Source organism: Dryas octopetala, chromosome 6, assembly GCF_963921425.1.
Source record: "Dryas octopetala chromosome 6, drDryOcto1.1, whole genome shotgun sequence".
NCBI classification, from domain to species: Eukaryota; Viridiplantae; Streptophyta; class Magnoliopsida; order Rosales; family Rosaceae; genus Dryas; species Dryas octopetala.
In genome coordinates this window covers 9,643,200-9,670,793 of record NC_141371.1, presented here as the reverse complement: position 1 = coordinate 9,670,793, position 27,594 = coordinate 9,643,200, and the positions used below count along the sequence as shown (strand labels likewise).

The following is a 27,594-nucleotide window of genomic DNA, read 5'->3' as shown; positions in this document are numbered from 1 at the left end:
CAACTACATCCCAAATGAGAGGACAACACCAATGTGCCTTCACACTTAAAACTCCAACTCGCACCAGTGGTCCAGTAGTAAAAGGGTGGACATGAGACAAACTGTAGACTCAAACATCCTAGATCGAATGATCACGGATGCAAAAACACCCAGTTACTTGAAAACCATGTACTTAAATCAAGAAGTCAATTGGGGTTTTCCTTGTTACCTTCAATGAAAAAGTGACCGTCAAAACTTCAAAATAAATAGCAGTATTTAGAAAAAACTGACCAGTCTGAACAATGGCGAGGGGCTTTACAATTGCATGGAATGGAGCACATAGCATGACAAGGATATTGGAATTCATATATTGAGGGATTCAGTAGTGAAGTTATTTAATTATTTTAATCAAATGTAGCTAGCAAGGCAGCTGTCTGCTCCTGAAAGGAACCTGAAATGAGCATATCGAGGGTTTTGCTTCCTTCATCACCCTCAGTGGCACCGATACCGTTGTGTTACTTGCGCCAAACACCGACACTATCTATCAGCCTACGGGGGCTGCAGTGACACACACACACCACCCTCACTGTTTTCAATTCGTCCTTAACGGCACCGAAACCCAGTCAATTGCCCAATACACACTCATCATGTGCACGCCCTCCATAATTAAACAACAACATGCTAATTTCCACCACAAATTACTATTTATTAATTACTTCACCTCTACGCTAACACTAGTCTCTATGCATATATGGCTTGTGGTAGTGGTAGTGGTAGTTGACCCCATATAAGCAAAGCCTATACACACCTAGTACTACTACATGTAACCCAACTCACCCCCCTCTCTCTCTAACTCTGGAAGAGAGGGTTTAGGGTTTGATGAAGCCTATGCGGATTTGGGTCATTAATGGAGAGAGGGTGGAAGCCGAACGATGATCATCATCATCAGATAACTCCAAATTGCCCCCGCTGTGGTTGTTCCAACACCAAGTTTTGTTACTACAACAACTACAGCTTGACTCAACCGAGGTACTTCTGCAAGGGCTGCAGGAGGTACTGGACTAAAGGTGGGTCCCTCAGGAACGTGCCCGTTGGAGGCGGCTGCCGGAAGAACAGAAGAGGCAAGTCCTTAAGGCTCTCCACCACCACTACAGAAGGTGCAATTCATTCTAAGAGTTTGGGTTATGGGGGTGGTCATAGTGGCACAACTGGGCACAATTCATATGGAATTAATTCATCATTGGGTGCAGATAATTCCACTAGCTCCTCAGTGACCCAAGATGGGTCACGAATTGATCTTGCACTTGTTTATGCAAATTTCTTGAATCAAAAGCCAGAATCCAAAACTGGGTCGGATGAATTGCCAGAATTGCCTAGTGAGTTCGACCTGGGTTTAGATTTTTCGAGCATAGCAAACATGAATATTATTGGAGGCACCAGTAGTACTAGTATTCAGTTGATGGAAGAAAATGGGGTTGTTGGGTCACTTGGAATATGCCACACTCTATCTGACTTGTCCATTGAAAATTGTAGCACCAATGACCACATGTACTTCAGTGGATTAGACCCAATATTCAATCAGAAGCAGCATCATCATCATCAAGAACAAAGAAGTAGTACTCATGATCATGATCATCACGTACAATATGCATTGAGTCATGATCATGATGCAATTAGCGATTTTGGGTTGCCACCATTGCCAGGCCAAGAGGCATTGTGGTCATCAACTTCTCAAATGTCTATGGCTAGTCATCATCATCATCATACAATGCAAGCTGCTACACCTCTGCTTGGAGTACCAGCTGATCAAGCTCATGATCCGAACCTGTTGATTGCTGGTAGTTGGAGTCCGTTCGATTTGCCATGCGATGAAGCTTTCTCTAGGACATCATGATGGATATCGAAGAAATGTGATGTCCATTGTTAGTTTAATTTTCTTGTTTTCGTATACTATATATGAATATAATCAATTATTATGTATAGAAGAGAATGGAATGGAAATTGAGAATAATCTATAAATATGATGCTCCTATTTATTAATGACCTCGTTTAATTTCCTGGGTAAATAAGCAGATCTATATATATTGTAATTTTTGTTTATTCCATTTGCAAAGTGGTACTAATTATTAAATGTCTGCGTGTTTCATTCAAAACCCCGGCGAACCACCAATTCCTCGATCCATCCATTTTTGTGACACTGCATAATGCAGATTAGTTTATACACAATAATAGACTTAATAGTTGGTGCTTTGTATAAGTCTGCTGGTCTTATTCCTCTTAATGTATTTGCATGCATACACTGATGCAAATTGGGCCGGCGATCCAAACAACAGGAAATTTTTTACTGCATAGTCTGCATACTTTATTATTTTTCTTGGTTCTAATCATATTAATTGGCATGGGACGCCAAAAGAAAGTAAGCATTGTAAGGTCTTCAACTGAGGCAGAATATTTAGTGCATGATATGATGATAATATTTCTGCCATGGTTTGCCTTCTAATCCCCTCTTAATTAATTTCATACTCAAAAAACACATATTGAAACCTACCGTACAGTTTAATTTGTTGTATGATATTGGTGATCGAGTCTGTCAAAGAGTAGGTTAGAATTGTTATCTATAATATATCAGTGAAGAATTTAGAAACTAACTACTAGAAGCTTATAGAAGCTTCTGGTTGCTGCTTAAGGCTTATGTATAGACTTTGTATCGATCCATATTCATTATTAATGTAACAGAGATATAAAAGCATGAATGATAGAAATTCTCTCACTGAATTCTTCAAGAATTTTCTTGGTCTTTCTCGAAGATTCTATAATTTAGACTGTTTAGTTGTATCTCCTACTACCATAAAACTCAACTACTAATTGCAATTCCGTCAAGTATAATTAGTCTCAAAACCCTTTAATAGTGAAAATTAATTGGTCAAGATCGATCAAGGACCCTAGGTTGGTTGATATAGTCCAAGTGGTGCCTCTGCCCATTTTGATCATATAATTATGTTAATTGAGTGGTTCCACGATGACAATTTGTAGTGATCGATCATTGTCATTTGGATGAAAAAGAAAATTGAAACCTTCAAATTTATGGTAAGCACATGTTGTAACTTGTAAGTGCGTAGCCATGAAAACCATGCTCAGGTTTGAAAAACTTATGGAAAACAGCTTGCTTGATTGATTAATCAATTTTTATTTATTTTTCCAGAAGTTAGATTGGTAATTAATTGGAACTTGGAAATTGGAATGAGTGCTCCCAACATAATATTGTAATATATTGAAGGTTAGCTTAATTAATTTGAATAATTGATTTTATAAATTGGGAGATTACATGAAACTTAGTGCAACACATGATCCCAGAAACGTCCATGATCCAAGAATAACTAACTTCCACAATCATCTTCAATTCCACTCGACAATCCTCTTCAATTCCACTCGACAATCCTCTTGTATAAAGGGCCGCCCTACAAAGTTTCATCAAATCACATATATCATTATTCATTAATAATAAAAAGATTACTACTCTTGTACTACACAGTTTGCATATTCATATATGAGGAATGTTATACATCTTTTCCAATCCACATTCTCCACCGACCTTCTCTTTTATTAGTCTCATTCCGCAGTGTAAATTCATAATCGGAATCATTCTTTTTTTAGATTTAACTATAAAAATCATTTCTGTAAAAAATCAACCAAATCAAAAATCGTTTGGTTATGTAATTGTAATCAAATAAACAGAAGGTTTTGGTAATAATTTGATTCACCTTTTGTTTATTTGATAACGATTACATAATCAAACGATTTTTGATTTAATTTATTTTTTACAGAGATGATCTTCAAATAATTATCTAAAAAATGAACGGTTTCGATCATGAAAATACACTATGAAATATAAATAAATAAATAAATGTCATTGGAGAAGGGGATCGAATAGCATATATTCCCCTTCAAATAACTTTTTTTTGCCACAATTATAACTTTACTTAATTAGTTAATGAAAAATACTAGCTATCTCAATTCTCTACGTGCACATGAGCGAGTGTCAGGGTAATTAATTGACGTGCCACACATTAAAATGTTAGCCTTAGCTTAATGCATGGCCAATGTATAATGTGAGAGTGGGTCCTACTGTCCCACGTACAATGTGGACTCACCAATCAATGGTTCATTATATATACTAGAGTGGCTAGCAAAACTCCTTTATATTTGGAACCCAAAAAAAAAAAAAGAATTAATTACCCTAAGCTACATACTAGTTATTGTTTTTAATCTGTAATACGATGATCATTAAAATGTAGCAATTAGGCCACTTTATTAAGAATTAGGTCACTGCATTTGATTTATCTCTCCACATTATCAATGCACTCAACCCACACTTCCCACTACCCACCCTGATCTCATTCTCTCTTCTCTCTCCTCCGTTTCTCTTTCTTCTTCTTTTTTCCTTCTCCTTTCTCTTTTTTTTTTTCTTCTTCTTCCTTTCTCTCATTTCCTCCATCAGTAACTTCATCCCCCACCTGCGTTGACCACCAACCCACCCTCTCTCTCTCTCTCTCTCTCTCTCTCTCTCTCTCTCTCTCTCTCTCTCTCTCTCTCTCTCTCTCTTTCTCCCTGCTTTCGCCCCCTACCATCGCCCCCTGCCGCCAAAACCCACCAAAACCCAGCCCTTCCTCTCTTCCTCCACATCTTTAGCTCCTCTCATATCCCAACTTCCACATCTTCAACTCCTCCCAAATCCCAACCTCTACATCAGTAGTAGGTTCTTGATTTTTTTTGTTTAGTTCAGTTTCTGAAACTGTAAGTGAACTGAAACTGCAGTTTCTGGAACTGCAAGTGAACCGAAACTGCAGTTTCTGGAACTATAAGTGAACATAAACTCCAGTTTATTGGAGTTGAAACTACAGTTTATTGGAGTTGCAGACTTGCAGTTTCTGTTTCTGTTTTTTGGTGATGCGTTGATGCTGGTATTTTTGGAAGATATCTGCATGTTATATTTTTGGTGTCCGCAAATGAAGAATGAGTTTGTGGTAGTTGGTCCGCAAAGGAAGAATGAGGCTTTAGGTAGTTTTGGTTAATAAAATTAGAAATGAGTACCTATATATTAATGGACTAAAAAAAAAAAGTAAAACTCTTTAATAAAAAGTACTGTTGCATTCATTAAATTTGTTGATGATATTTAATTTATCTAAACATAAACTAATTTTAGTTTTCATTTATTTATGGCAAAAATTTAAATGATACAGTCAAAGCTAGGGATGGTGCTTAGTATAATAATATTAGATTTCATGTGGACTTAATACTTTAGTATATATAGATCGAGTAGTTAATTAGATATATAGATTGCTCATCTGGTACGGTATCAATGCTATCATGTATGACTTATTTCCATGGATGCAATTATAAGTTGTAATTGCTGACTGCTAAGGGATTTGTATGACTAATTGAGTGGATATATCGCACTTTTGATGACAAGGAAAAAAAAAAGATGAATATACATATATATATATATATATATAGAGAGAGAGAGAGAGAGAGAGAGAGAGAGAGAGAGAGAGAGAGAGAGAGAGAGAGAGAGAGAGAGAGAGAGAGATACATGAATGTGATGCATGGTTGTCCATCCAACCACGTAAAAATATTGGACGACGAATTTTGATGATATTATATATGAATGATATATACACAGGCCAGCCAGCCAGGTGTAGTCTTACCATGTGCAAGCTGTATTTATACGCGTGTCGGTGTGGGCTGAAGATTGGAAGGGATTTGTAGTAACCTTACCTATTAAGTAATTATTTTGTATAATTGTATCATGTTTATATAGTATAATTATTATTAATATTATATTCTATAAATATAAATATATCGTTCATCTATATTATAATACATAAATGATAATACAACATAACCGTATTACATTATACATAATTAATTACTCCCTCGTAAGTCGTAACTCAAAAAATAGGCCACATTTCAACACAATTCTTCGTATATATCTTTCTCACGTATAAATGTGTGTGTTTTATTTTTATTGATATTCTTATTTTTTTGGAGTTGGGGCCAGATATATATGTATGCTTTACAACTCAGCAGAAAGTACAAAACAACCACTTATTTCCACAAGACATGCAGGTGTATATCTCATGATATATTAGTCAAAAATCTTGGGTAACTTTTTCCATATATCATGGAATTATGGTCCACACTCCAGATCTCATTATAACCGAAAAATAAGTGAGAGTATATGCTTGCAGAGAGTATTTTTTTGGCCCGGGAGAGTGTTTTATTATTAATTCACTTAGAATTTCATTTATTGTTAAGAAGTGATATATAACATGTATACAATTTAATCACCCTAGGGTTAGTACATATAACATGGCATACAAGGGTATGTAATTACCATGTTGTTTTGTACAGTAAATTAACAACGTACTTGAAATTTTGACAGAAATAGAAATGTATTGGTTCATTCATAAGAATGTAAATGTGTACACACTAAACCATGTCTAATAAAAGATTTAATTAATGGGATAAAAATAGGGGTTAATAATGTCTATACCCTTGAACTATGCGTCTAAATTAACTATGTCAAGCGGATCGATGTGGCCACTCCCGCAAAGTGCCTTATTAATCAGATTGTGTTGTCGTATTTATGCCATAGATTCCCGGACCCTTTACGCAATAGAGCCATGCACTTTTGGGCAGGAGTGCAGGCATACATTAGCCCCAACATTATATCATGTGTAATGCTATATTACTATAATTAAGTTTGTACTCGTGATGTGATATGTCTCGTATTTCACTATTTGGTTTCATGTTACGTATACTATGTGGACAAGGTGGAGGAGGTTACTTATACGTATAAAAGTAATACGTTGAGTACGGATCGACTAGTGTAAGCCAATTACTAAATTTGATTGAGTATCATATTGTCTCTAACCTACGCCTAGTTTGAGATCATAAAGATGTGGCCAAAATAAGTAGCTTATTTTAAAAAATTTCAATCCAAAGGTATTTGGTAAAAAAATTAATGTAAACTATTCAAAACCCCCTAATTAGAGTTTAGTTATTTCAAAACCTCCACCCTTATTAAAAATAATTCAAAACCCCCTATTAGTCATTTAAACTCTCCCAAAATCCCCTGGTCAACTAACATCCACTTATGTTTGACCCACATTTTTTTAAATATTCCTATTATAACCCTGTTATTCAAATCAGTTTTTTTTTTTTAATTTCTCTCATCCTCATCCTCACGCTCTCTCTCTCTCTCTCTCTCTCTCTCTCTCTCATTCCTGCACCTTCTCTGTTCTCTCTCCTCCGCGCGCGGCTGTCGTCGGCGCGTGTGGTGTCGTCCGGCAACGGTTGCCAGCAAGACCACCACCATCAGCTTCGTCTTTCTCTCCTCTTTCTCCCTCTGTCATCACTCGCCCCGAATCAAGCCCAAACAGCCCAGATCGCCGCCACTACGATCGGTGGTGCTCGCCGGCGATCTGCCTTTTTCGACGGAGTTAGAATGCCGGACCACCCAAGTCTTCTTCCTCTCGACGTCCTGAGCACGATGGTATGCTCGGATTCTCCATCCGATCAGCCACGGCGGCAGATCGATGCCACAAAGGCCGCGGCTTCTCCGCCGGCGATCTGCCTTTTTCGGCGGAGTTGGAATGCCAAACCACCCAAGCCTTCTTCCTCTCGACGTCCTGAGCACGATGGTGTGCTCGGATTTTCCATCTGATCAGCCACGGCGGCAGATCGAAGCCACAAAGGCCGCGGCTTCTTCGCCGGCGATTTGGCTTTTCCGGCAGCCATTTCCGTCGAGTCAGGTACTAATATTCTTCTCCTCATTGTACTCTTCAATGCTATGTGTTTGAATTGGACCAATTGCTGATGAATCAAAAAACCCCAAATCGAACCTCATTGTGTGTTGTTGTAACTGTGTATAGGGAACTTTAAGCCTACATTTATTGATTAAACAGTTTCAGTTCGTGAAACAGTTTCAGTTCGTGAAACAGTTTCAGCTCGTGAAACAGTTTCAGCTCATGAAACAGTTTCAGCTCGTGAAACATGAGTTTTAAATGAATTTTGAATGAAATTATGGTTCTGAAATATGATGAATCAAATTTGCAGGTAGAAACAGATCGAGGCAGTGGCGACTGTCGTGTACTCGTCGCGCGTGAGATGATCGGACGACGTTGTATTGTTGGCTACTCCTCTCATCTCAATGCCTTATTGTATTGTTATTGTTTTTTTTTTTATAAGGTTGCTGTGTTCTTTTTAGTGAAACGGAATTCAGTAAAGGTGTAACTGTTTTAGTGAAGTGTAATTGTTTTAGTAAATGTGTAATTGTTTTTTAATTAAGGTGTAATTGCATTTTAGTCGAGGTGTAATTGTTTCATCACTTAATTCAGTTTCAGTAAGTGAATTCATAACTGAATTCTTCAATTTAGTGTAACTGAATTTCTAAAATTCAGTTTCAGTGTAATTGAATTCTTGAAATTCAGTTTCAGTGTAACTGAATTTTTGAAATTCAGTTTTAGTGTAATGAAATTCAATTTCAGTGTTGATTTTAGTTTTAGTGAAATATTGAGTTTTAGCAAAAACTTCAATTCCAAAAAAAAAAAAAAAAAACAGTTTCACCAAAATACAGTTACAGTAACGTCAGCATGTGTCAGCATGCGTCAGCGCGCGTCAGCATGCATCAGAAGGGTAATTTAGGATTATAAGTTTTAGGGGGTTTTGAAAGAGTTTCTAGATAGGTGGGGGTTTAGACAAATTTTTTTGATGAGTAGGGTGTTTAAAATTAGGCACTAAAAAAATTAAAAGTTGCTTATTTTCAAAATTGAAATCAAAATAAGTTTTTTTTTAAGGTTCAAAATAAAGGACCAGGATCCTCTGCCAGCCAAAATATACCAGACTGATACCAGGCTTTTAATCCAACCCCTTCAATTTTCTTCAATAGCTGAGATGTTGCCACATCACCAAACCTTTTATTTTCCCCAAATTAATATTAAAAACTTAAAAGTAAAAAAAATAAAGAAAAGCATTAGTACACTGCCCAGAGGCCCCAGACCCACCCCACGGCCACCTCCCTCCCCTCCTTTCCTCCCAACCACCCTCCCCACCTCCTCTCCCATTCCACGTCACCATCGGACCACCCTCCTTTCCCACCGCACCACCCTCCTCGCCTGCGCTCTCGACCACCCTCCACAGTCCCGAATTCCCCACCTCCTCCCATTTTTTCCCTCTTCCCTTCTCTCTCTTAACTCTCTCGGCATGATGACGGTGGTGTAAGCAAAGCCTCCAAGTCTGAAACTCACTTCTTCTCATACTCACCTTCTTGAATCACATCCTGAATTTTTGTGGGCATGGTGTGATGGTGAACTTCAACAAGAAAGAAGCCCTAGCCGCCTGCACCATTGCCTCTGCGTCGGACTTCGGGACTCCGATCTGGAGGGAAGAGAGAGAGAAGGAAAGAGAGTGCAGAGGGAGAGAAAAGAATAGAGATAGAGAAAAAAATGGTAGGAGGGTGGTTGGGAAAGCCATAGGAGTGGGTGGTGCGGTGAGTGCGGTGGGCGCGGTGGGCTGATGGTGGTTTGTTTTTTTTTATAAATCTTTTCAATATTATTTTGGCCTATTATTTTATGAAAAAAGACGATTTTGATATGGCAAAATCTCAGCCATCAAACTTGAATCAAGGGCTGAGATTAAAAATTGGGTACCAGTCTGGTATATTTTGCCTGACAGAGAATCCAGGTCCCAAAATAAGTAGGTGAGGGGTTACTTTACTTCACATCACCTTTTGGTCATAATTATTTTACTTCATAGCAATAACAAAATGGCCCTTAACCACTCAGGAACACGAAAATATAGCCATGGACCTATATGTCTAGGTGTGAAGTTTCACCTCAAAATGCTTCGGTGCTAGCTAGGACTTTCTTGAGTCCCCTCCATTTAGGTAGCTAGGAAACCTGTAAGACTCAATAGAACTCAGTCAGCTTTGATACCACTTGTTTGTACTTTGTAGACCTATAAATGGATCATATAATATGATCCATTTATTCGATAAGAGAAATAATTTGATCATATTTGACTCAAAAATTTATTCACATAATTTAATGTATAAAATTATTTAATAAATATAAAAAATAAGTTATATATTATATTAAATCATATATAAGATCTGATCCAACTTATACATTGTAAATTGAGGTGTCACATTTTTAATATGAAATTAACTTTATCTACACTCATAACTTATATCGAGTCACAAGACTCAGACATTATTAATGATGTCAAGACCCATTGAAAGGAGATTACATAAAAACTAATTAACAATATGTTTAATTTTTTTATTCTCGTAATGCGAGGTCAAGCACAAGAAGTTGTACTTTGTCTTGCCAAGGAAGGAAGGTGCAACTGATATAAATAAATAAATAATCCCAGCTACTAGAAATTGCAATTGCAGGTCATTACTCATAACATTAATTCACTGCAGGAATATAGAAAACTATATAATATTAGTATATATTCAGTCCACAATGAGGGGCAAAATAATTGTATAATGCACTTGCAAGAAGAAGACAAATTTCTCTGGCTGCTGGCGCGCTGCAGGCTTTTTAGGAAGTCTAGCTTGCTAGAAACTCCTTTTTAATTACCTAATCCCTTCTTTTTCAGGAGGTGCTGGACCTTCTGTTGTGTTGGACCAGTTCTCAATATATCAATTTGCATCAACAAACCCAGAACTGGTAATTAAAAATTTAAAACTGTGGGCTTAAGAAAAAAAAAAGTTTGAAAGGCATTAATTTTGTTCAGGCATACCCTAAGGGTATTCATGACCTTTGAATCTATATATTGCTGTTTTTTTGTCTCCTTCGCTGCAAGAACTTGATCAGACCTTTCCAAAGGAACCTGATCCTATATCATGTTTCATGCGTACGTTCCCGCAAATATTGAAGCTATGCCCCTAAAAGCTTATAAAGTTAAATCTAACTTCCTTTTATTACTTCTTCTCGAGAAATTAAGTAATCAATCCAGTAGTACTTGATAATAGCGACAAGTCTCTATAACAAGATGAGTTTTACGTGATTAATGTGAAATTAATGCAAGATACCAATTGAAAACTCCTTCCACTCTAATTCCTTCCCTCCCCCATTCATTCTAATTTATTTTCTCTTCAATTTCAGATTAATAAATTTGCCCTCAATGCTTAAGACGGGACAATGTGATGTTATTACTAATTTATCGATCATTTCCCAATAAGCTAGGCAGAAACAAAATTGGATACATCCTCACATATTCGAAGATTATATATAATTTAGGCAAAATTGTGTGATAAGAGAATATTTCTACAATAATTCATATCTATTTGTATAAGATCTTTTATCATCAACCAATCAAATTATGTACACAAAATGGGGAAAAAAATACTAAAAAAGAGAGTGACATTAATTTAACTCTTTCTCTAGCTCGATCATCAAGATGGATAAAAAGAAACCAAATTGTTTGGTATACAAGTAGAGTTTCTCCACACCCTTGCATGCAACATCAAGATCTCTCTAGCCTTCTCCTTAGTCTTTCTCCCACTATCCACCTGAAGCACCAAGCAAAGCTTTGCCACAACACCCAGCTGCAGCATTTCCTGCAACACATTCGCCGTCCCCGAAAACCTACAAACCGAAAGCAAAATCCTCACCGCCCGTTCGCTTGCCAACTTGGAAACCCTCATTATCTTCTTGGACACGACGGCGAGCCCCGCGCCGTGGTTCAGCAGCTCAGCTCGGCCCTCTGCTGAGCTACAAACCATGTCCAGCACCATCAGTGTCATCTCATAGGTCCTCCTATCGGAGGAAGCATCGAGAAGAAGCTCGATCAGAACTGGGACTGCGCCGGCTTCAACGGCCTTGATCCGGTTTCGGCCCCAAGGGCAGAGATTTATGAGCAGTTGCAATGTGGCCTTGGAGGCCTGCTGTGAGATCTGGTCGCGCAGGACTTGAACCACTGCGAAGAAGACTAGGGATCTTAAGTTGTACATCTTCATTGGGTCGGCCACCTCAAACATGGATCTCAATAGCATTACTGCGTACGCTCGAGACTCGTAGCCGCCATGTTGCATGAGCTTTACCAAGGACTCTATAAGCTCACCCTCTTTGCATATAAGATGTTTTAGTGCACTCTCAGAGACTTGTAGATTGTAGAGAATGCCCAAGGCCTCCTCGCTTACTCTCGTGAAATCGAATAACCCGTCATCGGAATTTTCATTGGTGTTGTTGTTGTTATTGTTATGTATGTTATTGACTATGATTGAAGATAAGAACTCGACTGCTCCGGCGGCTTCCATGCATCGTTTGTTGGCTTCACTCTCCGCCGCAATAGAGCGGAGACTGCGAAGGCATTTTGAGAGGGATTGTGGAGATTTGGCGGCGTCTTTGAGGAGCTTAGAAATCTGGACTTTGCTGATTGGGGGCTTTGGAGTTGGTATTCTTTCGACGCCGTGGGAGGCGTTCATGGTGCACCAGGCTTGGAGCAGCCGGCGGAGAGTGTGGTTTGGGGTCAAGTCGGAATCGGAAACCACTTGTTTGGTGACGGGGCAAGTGTTGTTCTTGCTCGAGAATAGCCACTTCTCGATGCTGTCCCGGTCGTAGGTTATCCCCGTGGAGATTGTGACTGGATCCTTCATGATTTGTAGAGAAATTGGGCAGAGAAAATAGGGAGGAACATCGATTTCTTGATCCATTTGAACGTAATTGACCGAAAATTCGAAACCCAGATGGGAAATAGTGGTGTAAATGAAGAGGGACAAGGCTTGGGTGATGAAAATGGCCGGATTGAGAAGCAGTTGAGCGAAAGGAGAATTGGTTTGAACTTTGAAGAAGTGTTTAGGGGATAGAGGGGGTTGAGTATTATATTTATAGGATGGGGGAAGACCAAGTGAGATATTCAAAATGAAAAAGTCAAAACACGGGAAATATATGAGCGTTGAGAGAGAGTAGAGAGAGAGTATGTAGAGAGGGAAAGGATGACTTTTCCAATTCCAAGTAATTGAAAGGCTCAAGATTGATGAACTTTACCAGGTCATTCAATTCATTGCATACTTCATGGGGTGGTGGGGTTGCGGTTAAAATTAAAGTGCATGCATCACAAGTTGAAACGCACATGCATAATTGCATATATTACACCCCTTTGACTTTCTCTATGTAGAAACATAGCAATAATTTCTTTTTCTTTTTCTTTATCTTTTTTAACTTTTCTATTACTCGTGCTATTTAAATTCTGCTTTGTTTGTCTGCATTTGATGCCGACAAAAGGTAATGGGTTATATGGCCCAAGTGCACTTTCTACTGTGTAGGCTGCTGCTAATGCCTTCACTCACTATAGCTCCATGGGTCTATTAGGCCACATTTGAATTTTTTTTTTTTTTGGCCAGAGGCCACATTTGATTTTGGTTGTTGTCACTTGCCACAATTAAAACCCCTTGACCAACACAAATATGCACAATAGTCTTTGGTTTTAATTTTGGCACGTGGAGGAAATTTGGGCCTCTTGATCGTTTGGGTGATGAGATAGCTGGATGTGATGTGATGCTGCATAAGTCAATGTCATCGGGAGGTATATACTAATATTATCTGATTTATGGAAAGTAATTAAAATGTTGTGGAATTCACTATGCAAAGTGAACCAGCAAAGGGAGGTTGGTGATTACTGATTAGTGGTGGGTTTCGTACTTTCGTTCACAATGATTTGCCTTCATTGCTGGAGATGGTAAAAGCTCCAATTAGCCAGGTAACTGATAACGGCTAGATTCCTTTTTTTTGTTAATTATAGTTCTTAACTTAAAAATAATAGAAAAAAAAATCATTTTCCCAAAAAATTTATGACAAAGGTTAAAGTGTTAATCAATTAATTTGATTATACTAGATACGGGTGCAAATACAATAAGTATGTCACATATTCCACACTTGCCATGTTTGGTAATGTTGTTAATGTTGTCTATCCACTTTTATAAAATTCGGACAAACTCATTTTTATCCGATGTGAGAATTTTGTCCATTAATTACAATCCTCTTCATCCGAACACGTGACATTCTTAATAATGCTGAATCTTCTGCTTATCCATCTATTTTATAGGTGAAAATTAATATATTCTGTATAAGTTGTGTGAATGTTTGATTGACTAAGAAGTTACATATGATATATTGCAAATGTTTAATTAGATGTTAAAAGTATATTAATTAATAGAGAAAATTTTAGCTAAAGGACTCCAACTATACTCTATATTTCTATTCAGGACATGAATTTTACTTTGTGTTAACTGAGAGCTGAAACTTTCATTTTGTGTCAATTAAGGACCCTGTATTTTTCAGTTTTTATCTCAACTTTGACCCGACATTAGACCCGTCAAACCTCTACCAAATTCAGCAAACTTATACTTAGTTTAAAGCTATGCATCTCATCTTTACAATTATATAAAGATCACTCAAATTAGATATTTACAACTTCAGATAATCGGTCCCAAAGTAGGGTACCAGAAACTATCAAATCGGACCTCTAAGAAAATATTTAAAAATTAGACAGTTTCAGGTACCCTACTTTGGGGCCGATTATATGGAGTTGTAGAGGTCCAATTTGGGTGATCTTTATATGGTTGTAAAGAGCAGATGCATAGCTTTAAACCCAGTATAAGTTTGCTGAATTTGGTGAAGGTTTGATAGGTCCAATGTCGAGCTAAAGTTGAGATAAAAACTGAAAAAAAAAAAAAAATAGGGTCCTTAATTGACACAAAATGAAAGTTTCAGTTCTCAGTTGACACAAAGTGAAATTCATGTCCTGAATAGAGACATGAGGTATAATTGGAGTCTTTTAGCAAAAATTTTCTCTAATTAATATTTTTGTACTGTTGTGAGATTTTATAATTGTAGTAATACAATACTTACTCAACATTTATAGTAAGAGTTCGAGGCTACTCTCTCCTCATTCAATACTTCATATATTAGTTTTGTGTATTATATATGCATATTGGATTATATATAAACAATTACATTTTCTAACGCGTAATCTTATGGAGTATACCAATAGCTAGAATTTATATATATTCAATTGTGCCGACATCAATGGCTAGAATTTCTTTTTTTTTTTTCTTTCTTTTTTTTGCCAATAGCTAGAATTTCTTTAAATTATTTGACATAACTAGATTTGTTTCAGCAAGCAACATTAATTTTAAGTCCCCAGTCCCCACCAATTATAGGATTCTTATATTCTGCTAATTAATATATACAAGTGTTTGCTAGCTAGCTACATATCCACAATTGTGATTAGCATAGGACAGTTCTGCTAATTAATATATACAAGTGTTTGCTAGCTAGCTACATATCCACAATTATGATTAGCATAGGACAGTACTTGGGTCACCCACCCCCCAAATTCCGAGTCATGCCCTACATGGTTATGTCAAAAATGCGGTAGTCATGTCCCACGTAAAAAATAACTCATACATTATATTATTGACTGTTCTTATAATGCTCTTAATGCCTTGTTTATTTTACATAGAATTCATTGCAATATTATCAATAACCGAATTAAAAGGGTGTTCTTAACATCTTATTTATTTTTCAAGGCCAACCTCATGAATCAATAAGTTGAAAGAGATAAATCAGACAAGTATATATATATATATTAGTAAAAAAATTATTATACTTGAAATCACATTAAGAACATAAATGTTCTAGCAATTTTCGACCAAGGAAAATAGGTTATATATATCATCATTGACAATTTTCAAGTGAGAATGTCCTCACTTTTAGAAAAATGAGAACATCCTTTTTAAAGGACCACTTAACAATGTAGTTTAATAATGGCTTATTCGCGAAAGTACCCCCTGAAACTAACTTTTATTCTCACTTTATCCTTATAAAGTTAATTCTTCCTACTTTGCCCCATAAACTTTACAAATGACTCTCATTAGACAAGTTTCGTCAACTCCATCCATTAGTCCGTTAAAACATCTGACGTGGTGCCTACATGGATGGACATTTTGGTAATTTACTAGCCTAAAGATGTGAGTGGGACTGCGTACAACACGCCAAATGGGCACCAAGTCAGACTTCAGTGCTTTAGTAATGCCAAATGGGACTTACTGAAGTCTGACTTGGCGCCCATTTGGCGTGTTGTTAGTCCCACTCACATCTTTAGGCTAGTAAATTACCAAAATGTTCATCCACGTAGGCGTCATGTCAGATGTTTTAACGGACTAATGGATGAAGTTGACAAAACTTGTCTAATGTGAGTCATTTGTAAAGTTCGGGTGGCAAAGTGGGAAGAATTAATTTTAAGGAGACAAAGTGAGAATAAAAATTAGTTTCAGGAGAATTTTCGCGAATAAGCCTCTAATAATCAAAACCATCTATTTTTTAAGTCTCTTCTTAAAAAATCGTTCATTTAAAAAATTAATCAAATCAATAATTGTTTGGTGATCTAAACTGTATTTACAAACACAGATCGTCATATAAAATTAAGAGTGTTAATGATTCCGATCATTAAAGTATATACCCAAAATAAAATACCTTCATTTTTCTTAAATAAAAATATATTTACTTGAAACTTTCTCATAATATATATATCGACAAAAAAAGAGAGAGCTAATATATAATAGATGACCAAAGAAGCATCTTTATGCATAACTCGATCACTACGCCAACCTCCTCAACACAACACACACAAACTCATAGTACTTGGAAAAGTCCATATTGAATTGATATATCGAACCCGTCGAAATGCAGTGTTATACGTTGGATTGTAGTAATGATGACTTCCTTGTAGATGTCAGGCACGTATGCATGATTAAATTGTCTGAGGTGGCCTAAAATACTACTATTTAAGAGTGGTGATCCACAACTTTCCGAAAAAACAAAAAAGAAACAAACAAAACTAGTGGCCATCCACAACATTAATAGTGGTGACAGGAGAGTGGAGGAAGTAGTACGTACGTAGTGGCAAACGTGTGCACATAGCGTGAAGGCCGCCAGCCAAGTCAGCAACTTATCCATCTATCCAAATGCAGATCGAGTGGTATGTGGCTGTGGGCACTCGTGTTGCACACTTGCAGCAACACCCGTGTTCAACTTGGATTCACCACACTGCATGCCTCATGTAAAATCTTCCATCTCGTCAGCTATATATGTTCCACGGGATACTCCAAAATTCACTAATAATGCTAGTACTTAATTCCAATAACAAGGAAAAAACAAATGAATGCTATATCTAATCAATAAATGTGTTATTCCTCGTACTAAGTCATAAGCCAAACGTACTATTCCCAAAATTTTGGAATTTGAATTATCTTATACAAATTTGAAAATCGAATACTGTCTTGATATGGCTTCAATATCAATTGATATATACATGATGGATATGTCATTTGTAGAATTTAATAATTTATTAGCTTTTGACAAATTTGACATTTGGATACGACAGGAATATACGATCAAAATATGGTGAGAACACATTTGGAAAATATTTAAAATTTAAAAAAAAAAGGTCTGATCACAATTTTTTTAAAAGAAAATACATATCAAATTTTAAATGTAAAAAGTTGTTTAAATCTGCCTTCTACCTTAATTCCTATTGCATTTGAGGTTTTGATTGAAATGGAAAGATAAGAAGAGAAGAAAAAGAAAGAAAATGATGTTATGTTTTTTGTTTTATTTGTTATTTAAATTATTGTTTAAGTATATATATTATTTTGATTAATGTAATTTTTTTGTATTTGTATTTGTATTTTTTACTGTATCGTGTCGTATCATATATATGTATATGTACAACTTAACTTGTCACTTTGTCAGACCCCTATTTATTTATCTATATATTTATTTCTTAATTTTCTTTGGAGCTGGTTGTTTGCTAAGCTAGGAGCTTGAATTTACTTGAAAGTCAACCGTATAACCGACCGCCACAAATATGTCAGCGGTCATATAAGGTATTCAATCAAACATGAATAATTGAATTTATTTATTTATTTATTTATTTTCTTATGAATAAAGAAAATAGATGTATATATCCAGTGTTTGATTTCACTTAAATCGGGAGTAAGTACGTAGATCACATCAAGGGAGAAGACTTTGAACTTTCAAGTTTTCAACACAATTAATCATCGCCGACTGTGGGGGAACTTATTTTCCTTGACCCATTTTTAGTTTTAAAATCTGAAGCCCAATTGGTCAAACGAAATTTAGGCTGAGTCAATTGGAGTAATTTAATTAGGTTCAGGTTATGTGAAGTCATTTTGTTGAAAAGCCTAAGATGAAGTTGTTTTTATCTCTGTGATTGAATGAAATAAAGAATGTGGGCGTGAAACGCAAGTAACATTACAAAAATGTCGGAATAAAAGACGTATAAAAAGAGTTATTTGCGCGTCACTCCGTAAACTTTATTCTCAAAGAATCATTGACTAGAAATACGAAACCAAAGTCATTGAGAAAGATACCCAATCTATATATCCTGAATAGACGATAACTCAAACTCAAACACTAACATGATCATCGAAGTATTTTATGCAAGTATCCCACCCACCGTTGAAGACCAACTCAAGATTAGACAACAAGCGCAGACTCAATCTACTTCGATTCTGAGTCCGATTCCCAAGTTCCATATGATCTGTAGGCCAGATTATATTCTTTGAAGATTTTTGGGTCTAACACCGACTAAGAAAGTAAAGGGCCAATTGTGATGATACATTACATTACAGTTTATCTGCATTATTGTTATGCTGTATATAGTTGCATGCTATGATCTTTACGAAAAGTCTACCTTTTTGTGTTTTTTTTTTTTTTTTGGCTTCGACCCATTGTACCAAAAAAAAAAAAAAGTGCCTTTTGAAAAGCTCATTATCTCAATTTTAATGGTTTTGATCTGATTCGGAGCATCTTTGTATTGACAAATAAAATAAAATATATATTTTATTTAAGTAAGAAGATTCCAACTTGAAACATTGCTAACATTGCAAAAAAAAAAAAAAAAAAAACAATTAAATTAATAATTAGTTGGATAAAAATTAATAATGTTAAAATCACTAATTTTGTTCACCAAAATTATAATATATGGGTACATATTTTCTTTCACAAATTCATATTTCAGTTCCAATGATTTGTGAATCTTTCAACCAGACAATGCACTAGATACTATAAAAGTATAAATTGTGTTCAATTAACAATGACATGCAGGGTGAAACCTCATATATATATACACTTTCTAATAAGGATTTAAAATAAGGAATTTTGTATAATTAATTGTTAAATTATATATATGCAGTTAACCATAGCGATTAATTAGCATTGTAAATTTAACCATAGCGATTAAATTTTTTTTTTTTCATTTTAAGTTAGGTTTTAACTCTGTTATTTTGGGCCAAAAATTGCAAAGTTAAAACCTATCATCAAACGTCTACAATGAATTTTACACCATATTAAGATAAGCCCATGAAATGGGATAAAAAATGGTGGAGGGCTAAATTATTGACATTATTGCTGAGCGTTTAACACTTGATATCTGCAAAAAAGAAAAAAACGATCGAAAAAAATAACTATTATATATACAATCTCTCCAATACCCTAATAAAAAAAGAAAAAAAAAAACTCTCAAATACAAGAAATGCTTATTGCCCACCCAACTATTTTTTCTCTAGCAACAATTTATTCGATAGGATTTACCATTTTATTTCTTAGTTTTTTATTTTTCTTTCTAGAGTCTAATATATAAATGTCATGTAATTAAATTGAGAAAGAATGGTCGGGTCAAATAGCATATTCCCTCTAATACATGCTAAGTTTGAATACTTAAAGCATCCAACTTAAATCAGCAACCAACTTTTATCATTTTCTTCCTTATATTTTTCGATCTCATTTCTAACACAATTGGTTATTTTAGAGTGTACAATCGTTGTTAATTTAGATCTTATGTATCTAATATCCGATTAAATTGTGCTTGAAAATTACACATAACTAATTTTAACATAGTAATTGATCGATGAGATCAACTGCATAAGGGACTATATATATGTGTGAGTGAAGCCATGCATACTATAAATTCATATCAATAATACGATTGACTCTTAATTAAATGTGTAATGTGTAGTCCAGATTTATTCAAACAATATAACTTTGCTATATATAAAGATGACGTCCTCACTGCTAGAAAGTAGAAACACATCTTGTTTGATTTTGTTTCTTAGTTAGAGGTCGAGTCATGATGTCATGGTCTAGGGTCCGATGTTCAAGTGCCCATAATTGGGGCTCAAGTCCTAGGTTTTGAGATCTCGTTTTGGAATCTTGTACTTGGTCTAGGGACCATTGCTCGTGGCTCGGGTTTTATTTATGGGGCTTGTTCTAGATTTCGGACTCGATCAATGCCTAGGTTTAGGAGTTGTTCAAGAAACTTCGTACTCAAGATTTTTGCATACAATTTTTTAAATAAAAAATAGACAATTCGGATCGTTGAAATCTTATATGGAGTAAGCTCCATTTAAATATTGTGTCAAAATTTGTGTTAAAAATAAGATGCCACGGATCCTTCTCCATTAAAAAAGTATTGCCACATCATTTAAAATTAAAATTTGAGATACAAATTTAAGATTTATATCATTATTCTTTTCCATCAATGTAAATGCAGCTACGCTTTAAATATGCTCCTTGCCTATTTTGCTGGTTCAACTAAAAAGTGAATGGCTTTCAAGTCCGCACCACATACAAAAAAACCATTTAGACAGCTCCACTCCCACTTTGGCTCCACGTGTTACAAAACTGAAAGTAATATTAAATTGCTAATGTAAGACTAGCTATATATATAGTTGGTAAATTTCATTAAAAGAAAAAAGTTGTAAATATTAGCTATATATGACTTTGTGCCTAATCTTTTAGTTAAGAAATTGCCTTTTCTTTTTCTTTTTTTGGCCAAAAGAAAAGAAATTGCCTTTTCGAAGACCTGAAATTCACATAACATCCACATGGCGAATTGAAATCCTCTTTGGCTAGTATTGTATAGAAGTTGACTTTTCAGATGAATGAAAGTTCTACGTATTAATAGTATCCCCGCCCCGCCCCAAATTCACCAAAAAACTTATGCATAATGTATGACTTAATATAATTATTGAATAAGAAATAATGATAGAAATAGATCACCTGAACGAAAAGAAAGTTAGCAAAACAAATCAATACATGGTATATTAAACTGTGGTTCAAGAGTCAATACTGGTAAGTCTCACAATACGAATAGTATTGTAAATGGTCAAAGCATATATAGCGGGGTAATTAAGGCATTAGTCAAATTACAAATTTAAATCAACAATTAATAAATTATAAAACTTTTTTTTGTTTTTGGCCACTAATAAATTATAAAACTTTAAGACCCTAGAATATATGGACAAAATCAAACAAATTACTGCATGAAAGGAGAGAATTATTCATTGCGCACTATTAAAATAAAGGTACAATTGGACTCAAGTGTAAAGTGCTTTCATTTTACCAGGAAAAACTAAAGTTATTTTCTTTTAGACTTTTTCCCAATAGGAATGGTAGAATTTCTTTTGTGGGATTTTCATAGTCACATTTCTTCTCGAAAAAAGAATATATCCTAAGTTCAAATTGCTGGATCTATACTTATAATTTGAAGAAATCAACTTGTAGTACAGTTATTGTATTCCTGTGGTTGCAGAACTTTACTTCTGCTGGATGAAACAACAAAGCTTTCCGATATAGCATGCATATCCAGTTCCTGGCTGATTTGGCTTTTCATTACACGATCATTGAATCCCAAAAATTTAAGTTACTAAAAATTTTGGTGAACAATATTTATCAAACTACCAATCTAACACCTTCATTCTGCAGGAGGGATGGAAAAATATGATAATTAATAAATATAAGTACTTATTGAATTGTATGAATCTTCGAACAATTAATGTAAAAATGTTGTTCCCCAGCTTTTAACATCTGATTTTTCAAACCGTTTCTTGAGATGTCCTTAGACATTGGGTTTGGGCTAATCTACTGCATATGCATAGCCATTAGCCCACTCTCACTTTCATTGTTATTGGGTCGGCCATGCTCATGCTCTTATCGTTTCCTCATCCATATACATTGTCTCTCATAAGTTAAACATTATCAAAAGGCTGAAGTGGCCAAAAAAAAACATTATCAAAAGGCTTGCCAAGCTTTAGCCCAATCCACATCTTCCAATAAATTGGGCTAACTAGATCGGCCTGTTTTTCACACATTGAATTTAATTAATTTTGGTTCACCTTTTATAATCTACTCTTGTAATTTTCAGTTAGTAACATCATATTACTGACTGAAAATTACAATCAACCTTTTTTTGTAAGGTAATTTTTGTTTTTTCTGAATTTGTGTGTATTAATTTCTTGTATACAAATGTATTAATATATATTCTACAAGTAATATATAACAAAAATCATGTAAGTGACTATTATTTTGACATAACCATCATATATATGTAACCTGAACGCAAATTCATCAAGACACTTAAAGTGAATCAGTTATTCTCTTCTCATAACATTCGCCTACTTTGTACATGATCCCTCACTTAGTCTTATCTCTCAATAGCCCATCCATTAACGCAATTTCTTTTTCAAAAAATAATGCTTTTCACTTCGGATATACAATTCCTTCAAATTAGAATTTTGTTTATCTTACTTTAAATTAGAATATTGGACATACTTGATGTGAATTGCACATTACATATATGGGAGAAAGCAAATCCATAGTTGTGAGGACAATTCTGTAGGAAAGTAACGTAATTTCCATTTTCACACTTGGATTGGGTACAGATAATGTTTTTAATGACTTCCACCTAGCCAAAAAGGTCCACAAATTAATGTTTATAACGATTTCCACATGGGTCCAAAGACTGATTTTCACATAGCTTTATTCTATTTATGGCAAGTGGTTACAAATAAGTGGTTACAAATAAGTACTAAGCACTCAGCAGTCAACAAAAATACAAAAAAAGTAATTGGGTTAAAATTAATATTTAATTGCCTATAAATTGAAGAAATTGAAATATTCAACTAAAAATTAATGGGCAATGATGAAGAAGCCCATTGTATAAACTACTATGCAATACTTTACTTTCTCTTTACTTTCTCGATGTGAGATATATATTGATCTGAACATATATAAACAACAATAGCATAATCTTATGCTAATGTATTCACACTTTACCTTAAAAAATTATATTATATACCCAAAATTCTAACCCATAAGCTAGTGAAGGCTGAAAATGAAATATTTGGACCCAAGGCGAACCACAAAATTAAAATTGGATCATCGACTCTTCATATAGATTATTTAGACTTAATTCTCGTGCGTAAGCATAATTAGTACTTAAGGCATGCCAACTTTGCACGCTTCAAGTCATAAATAATCAAATTTCTTGTAGAATTCGTCTACTCACAGCATCACTCATGCTAAAATGTGCAAAAACGCCAAAACAAATTATGATTTAACAGAAAATTGGATGTAATGTAACGACATGTGCTAGATTAGCACCATTTGCAAAGTATAGGTGACAAATGGCTAAAAACAAATTTATAGGTGATATTTGCGGACATGGTGCAAAGTTTGGATGGTAAATGTGCAAAATAGTCATTATCTATCAAATAAAGTAAGGGCAAAATGGTAAACCAATAATTTAACAAAATTTAAATTAAAAAATAAATTAAAGCACTAACCCACTACTCTCACTCTAACCACGTTATAACAGAAGCCCAAAGACAAAAAATTAACTAAACAATATATGTATTACTACAAATAGATAAGTTAGAGAGATATTAAATAAATAATTTAAGTTAAAACAATAAAATGTTATTATGAGTTAACATTAAACAAAAGAATTGTAATTTTATGGTGAGAAAGCCAATCGGAAGTGTACCGTATATTATTGGAAAAAATGGATTCAATTTGACACACTTTGCATTGTCCTTCTTTAACAAATAATTTAATTTGTCTAAATTATATGGTAAAAATATTATTGACTGTATTTCACATGGGGTAGAGATAAACACCAAGACAATTATGCCAGTTCTTCCACTCCCCAGAATGCGATCTAAGCATTTTCCTTGCCTTTTCTTTCAAATCCAGAGCACAATCAACTTGTAGCAAAGTACAAAGCTTGGACACAGCCCCAACCTCCACCATTTCCTGAAGCACCAAATTGGTTCCCGAATACTTGCATATCAAGGAAAGAATCATAATGGCTAGATCATCCGCCGCCGGCGTAACCCTCAAAATCCTATTCGACACGACGAAGACGCCGCCTTTGTGACTCAGAAACTGAGCCCTCCCATCTGCACAAGAACACAGGTGCAACAAGACACCTAAAACAAGCTCGGTAGTACGCTTTTCCGGTGCACCCAGTTCGAGCTCAACGAGCTCGTGCACAGCCCCGACTTCAACCCATTTTAGTCGGTTCCTTCCCCAGGGACACGTGTCCATCATGACATGCAACGCTGCGTTCGTCCCTTGTGATGTGAGCCCTTTTATTCTCAGAACCCCTACAATTCTCTTGAAGAAATCAGGGTTTAGGGTTTCGAGCAGGTTCGAATTGGCATTTTGGGCGATCCATTTCAGTACCAACACCGCATGGGTGTTGACTGCCGTGTGGTTTTCGGCTTCACAGCTGAAAACCCACGTCAGCGAATCGATGATTCGATTGTTTTCCATTAACAGATGATTTAGTTCTTGGGGAGGAATCCGAAGGAGGTTAAGCAGAGTAAGAGCTTCTTCGAGACCATCCACTCGATTATTTTGGTAACACGTAGTTGCAACGAACAACAAAATGGCCTTGGCGACACCGGCTTCCACCATGTACTTTCGATTCCCTTCGTTTTCAGTAGCGAGAAGCTCCAATGTTTTCACGATTTTCAATTGGAATTGTGGGTGCCAAAAGTCCTTGAGAAGCTTGAGGACTTGGGCCTTGTCGAGAGGCGGTTTTGGGGTTGGGATCCGATCAATGCCATGAGAGGCGTTGTCAGTGCACCATGCCTGGATCAGGCGGCGGAGGGTGTGGTTCGGGGTTAATTCGGAGTCTTTCGGGAGAGGCTGTTTGGTGACAGGGCAGGTGGTGTTCTTCGTTTGGAATAGCCAGTGCTCGATGCTGTCTCGGTCGTATGTGATGCCTGTTATGGCTGTCACAGGGTCTTGCATGATCTGAAGGGATATTGGGCAGATGAAATATTCAGGGATTTCAATATCATCCATGAAAAAAGTGGTGGATATGAATATGATGACTAATAAATGACAAAAATTTGGTGGAGGGTCTGCTAAGGAAGCTCGAAATGTGGGAATGGAATTAATAATATTGAAGAAATTGGTTTTGAGTGTGGAAGGTGGAAGTTTTGGGGTTGTGGGTGGTAAGAGTATGCGGCTAATATATTGACCAGAGTGAGTGAGAGAGAGATCTTGAATTTTTTGGAAGTCATACATGCAGTTTCATGGGACAAATATATATATATATATATATATTACCAAGTACGTGTATGTGTAATACTAATCCAATTTATTCCAAGGTAGCCTTCGGTGGTCAAAGATCTCAAAGCAGGAAAGTTGGACGTGGCCAATGCTCAAAGGCCAAAAGGGCCTCAAATTAACTCAAAATTAAAAAAGAAGACGGAATAATAGTGTCTACTGTCTAGAGCAATTGGATTGGGACCCCTTTCAATACACATTCCTTTTTTATTCGAGTCAATAATATGAAAAACCAATCCAGCTAGATATTATATCCCACTTTTAAATTAACTTACAAATTAGCTTGTTACTTTTAATTACTTATGAACGCCTAGAATTTCAACCGTTGAATATGCTTAATTTGTTGAGTTATTAATATCTCATATATACAAATATACAATGCTCTTCTCTCAAAAAAAAAAAAAAAATATATATATATATACAATGATCGTATGATGCAAGTCCGACTAGAGAATATATTACTATATGGTTTATGCATGTACTCAATTAATTAGCAATAATTAATATATTTTTTTGAGTAATTTTTTTTATCAAGGACCTTTTTAATTAGATTTCCCTTAATCATTTGAGATTTGATTCTTGTTGTATTTAGAGGCAGGTAGGTCAACATAACTATCTGGATAATGTTATGGTGTGTGGCGATTACATGCATGAAAACAAAGAGGAAACTTCCTAAAGACTCAAAATCAATCATCCGAGTAAAAAAGGACAATTCTGCTTTAAATGATCTAGCAAACAATGAACTGAGGGAATACGCATATGCGCTTTTTTCTTGCAAAAATGTACTCTCATAATAGACTGAAAATAACCCTCACCTCCCACATTTATTTGTCTTTTTTTGTTTATAGCACTTTTTATTTGTCATCTTTAAATTTTTATGGTTTCGTTTATTGCAAAAGAAAAAGGAATTTCTTTATAAACTAAAGGAATATTGTACTATAATGCTGAACCGGTATTGATGTTGGACTTTTCGTTTGCTTGAAGCTAAAATAAAAAGCCAAAAACGTTGCAAAAAAAAAAAAAATGTCATTCCTCTCCTAGCTTATGAAAGCCACCAACTTAAGGCATTGAATAACAAGCTTTTTTATAAATAATAATAATAAATTTGGTGGAAAATAATAGAAAATTTTCAGGAAAGGGTTAATGATGAATTTCCTTTTTACTTTTGGTCTTCTTTCGGTTGGCTTAAACAGAATTATTAAAAAAATTACAAAAAAAAGAGAGAGAAAAGCGAAACAATAGAATATACATGAACATTCATTAATTATTATTCAACAATTTGACTGCCAACAATTTAGAGCATATGCCCAAAAACTGTTAAGAAAGCGTCTTGATACTAGTCAGTCAAAGCATGAGAAACCAACTGATTTTTCTTATTTGGTAAATTGAGTCAATGCATGTAGATGTAGTTACACGATTGGATTTGGTCGCCTTTCATTTACCTACGTCACTAAGTCAAGTCAATCCATATTCCAATATAATAGTGGCTGCTCAATTGCAATCGACATAAATATATAATTAATTATTTTCCAATAAAATTCAGAACCGCTAAATACACACACAAAATATATAATTTTCAGGTGGGATGTCCGAAATTTTTTAAATTACGGATTAAGCGCTAATCAATCAGCCATCAGTACATAAATCCGGCCACTGCCATAAGCTTCTTGCTTCGATTGGCAGTCAATTTTGATTACTATTTTTTTTTTTTTTCCTCTTCTCTAACATAGTTACTTACGTTAAGGTGTAAATCGAAATTTAAAACCTAAACACTACCTAAACACTATAAGCCATGAACGTGTGTCGATTGATCTGAAAAAACAAAACTTTTAATGACAGAATTGATCCGCGCTTGCATCCGGTAGCATGCGTATAGAAAAAATTTGTACATATTTTATCAAGCAACATGTTTTGTATTATCATACTGTTAATAGAAACTTTACATGTAGACATATAATTTTGCAATTTATTTTGTCTATAATTTTAATTAACAATCTGATAACATAATTATTCAAACTTAGTTGAAAAAAAAAAAATTATACCATATCGCCTGAGAATATCAATATTATATTTTTATAGCGTTCAAATATATATATATAGC

At 35.2% G+C, this 27,594-nt stretch overlaps 3 protein-coding genes across 3 annotated transcripts; 1 reads left to right on the top strand and 2 right to left on the bottom strand.

Moving 5' to 3' along the window:
* Window positions 1–886: 886 nt before the first annotated feature.
* Window positions 887–1,873, top strand: LOC147282180 (Dof-type zinc finger DNA-binding family protein). The gene has a single exon (XM_086249186.1). The coding sequence runs from the start codon at window positions 887–889 to the stop codon at window positions 1,871–1,873; it is 987 nt and encodes a 328-aa protein (XP_086105312.1).
* Window positions 1,874–11,312: 9,439 nt separating this feature from the next.
* PUB22 (plant U-box 22) lies at window positions 11,313–12,840 on the bottom strand. Its single transcript, XM_086248859.1, has one exon. The coding sequence runs from the start codon at window positions 12,701–12,703 to the stop codon at window positions 11,444–11,446; it is 1,260 nt and encodes a 419-aa protein (XP_086104985.1). The 5' UTR covers window positions 12,704–12,840; the 3' UTR covers window positions 11,313–11,443.
* Window positions 12,841–24,008: 11,168 nt separating this feature from the next.
* LOC147282178 (E3 ubiquitin-protein ligase PUB24-like) lies at window positions 24,009–25,359 on the bottom strand. The gene has a single exon (XM_086248183.1). The coding sequence runs from the start codon at window positions 25,224–25,226 to the stop codon at window positions 24,009–24,011; it is 1,218 nt and encodes a 405-aa protein (XP_086104309.1). The 5' UTR covers window positions 25,227–25,359.
* Window positions 25,360–27,594: the final 2,235 nt, after the last annotated feature.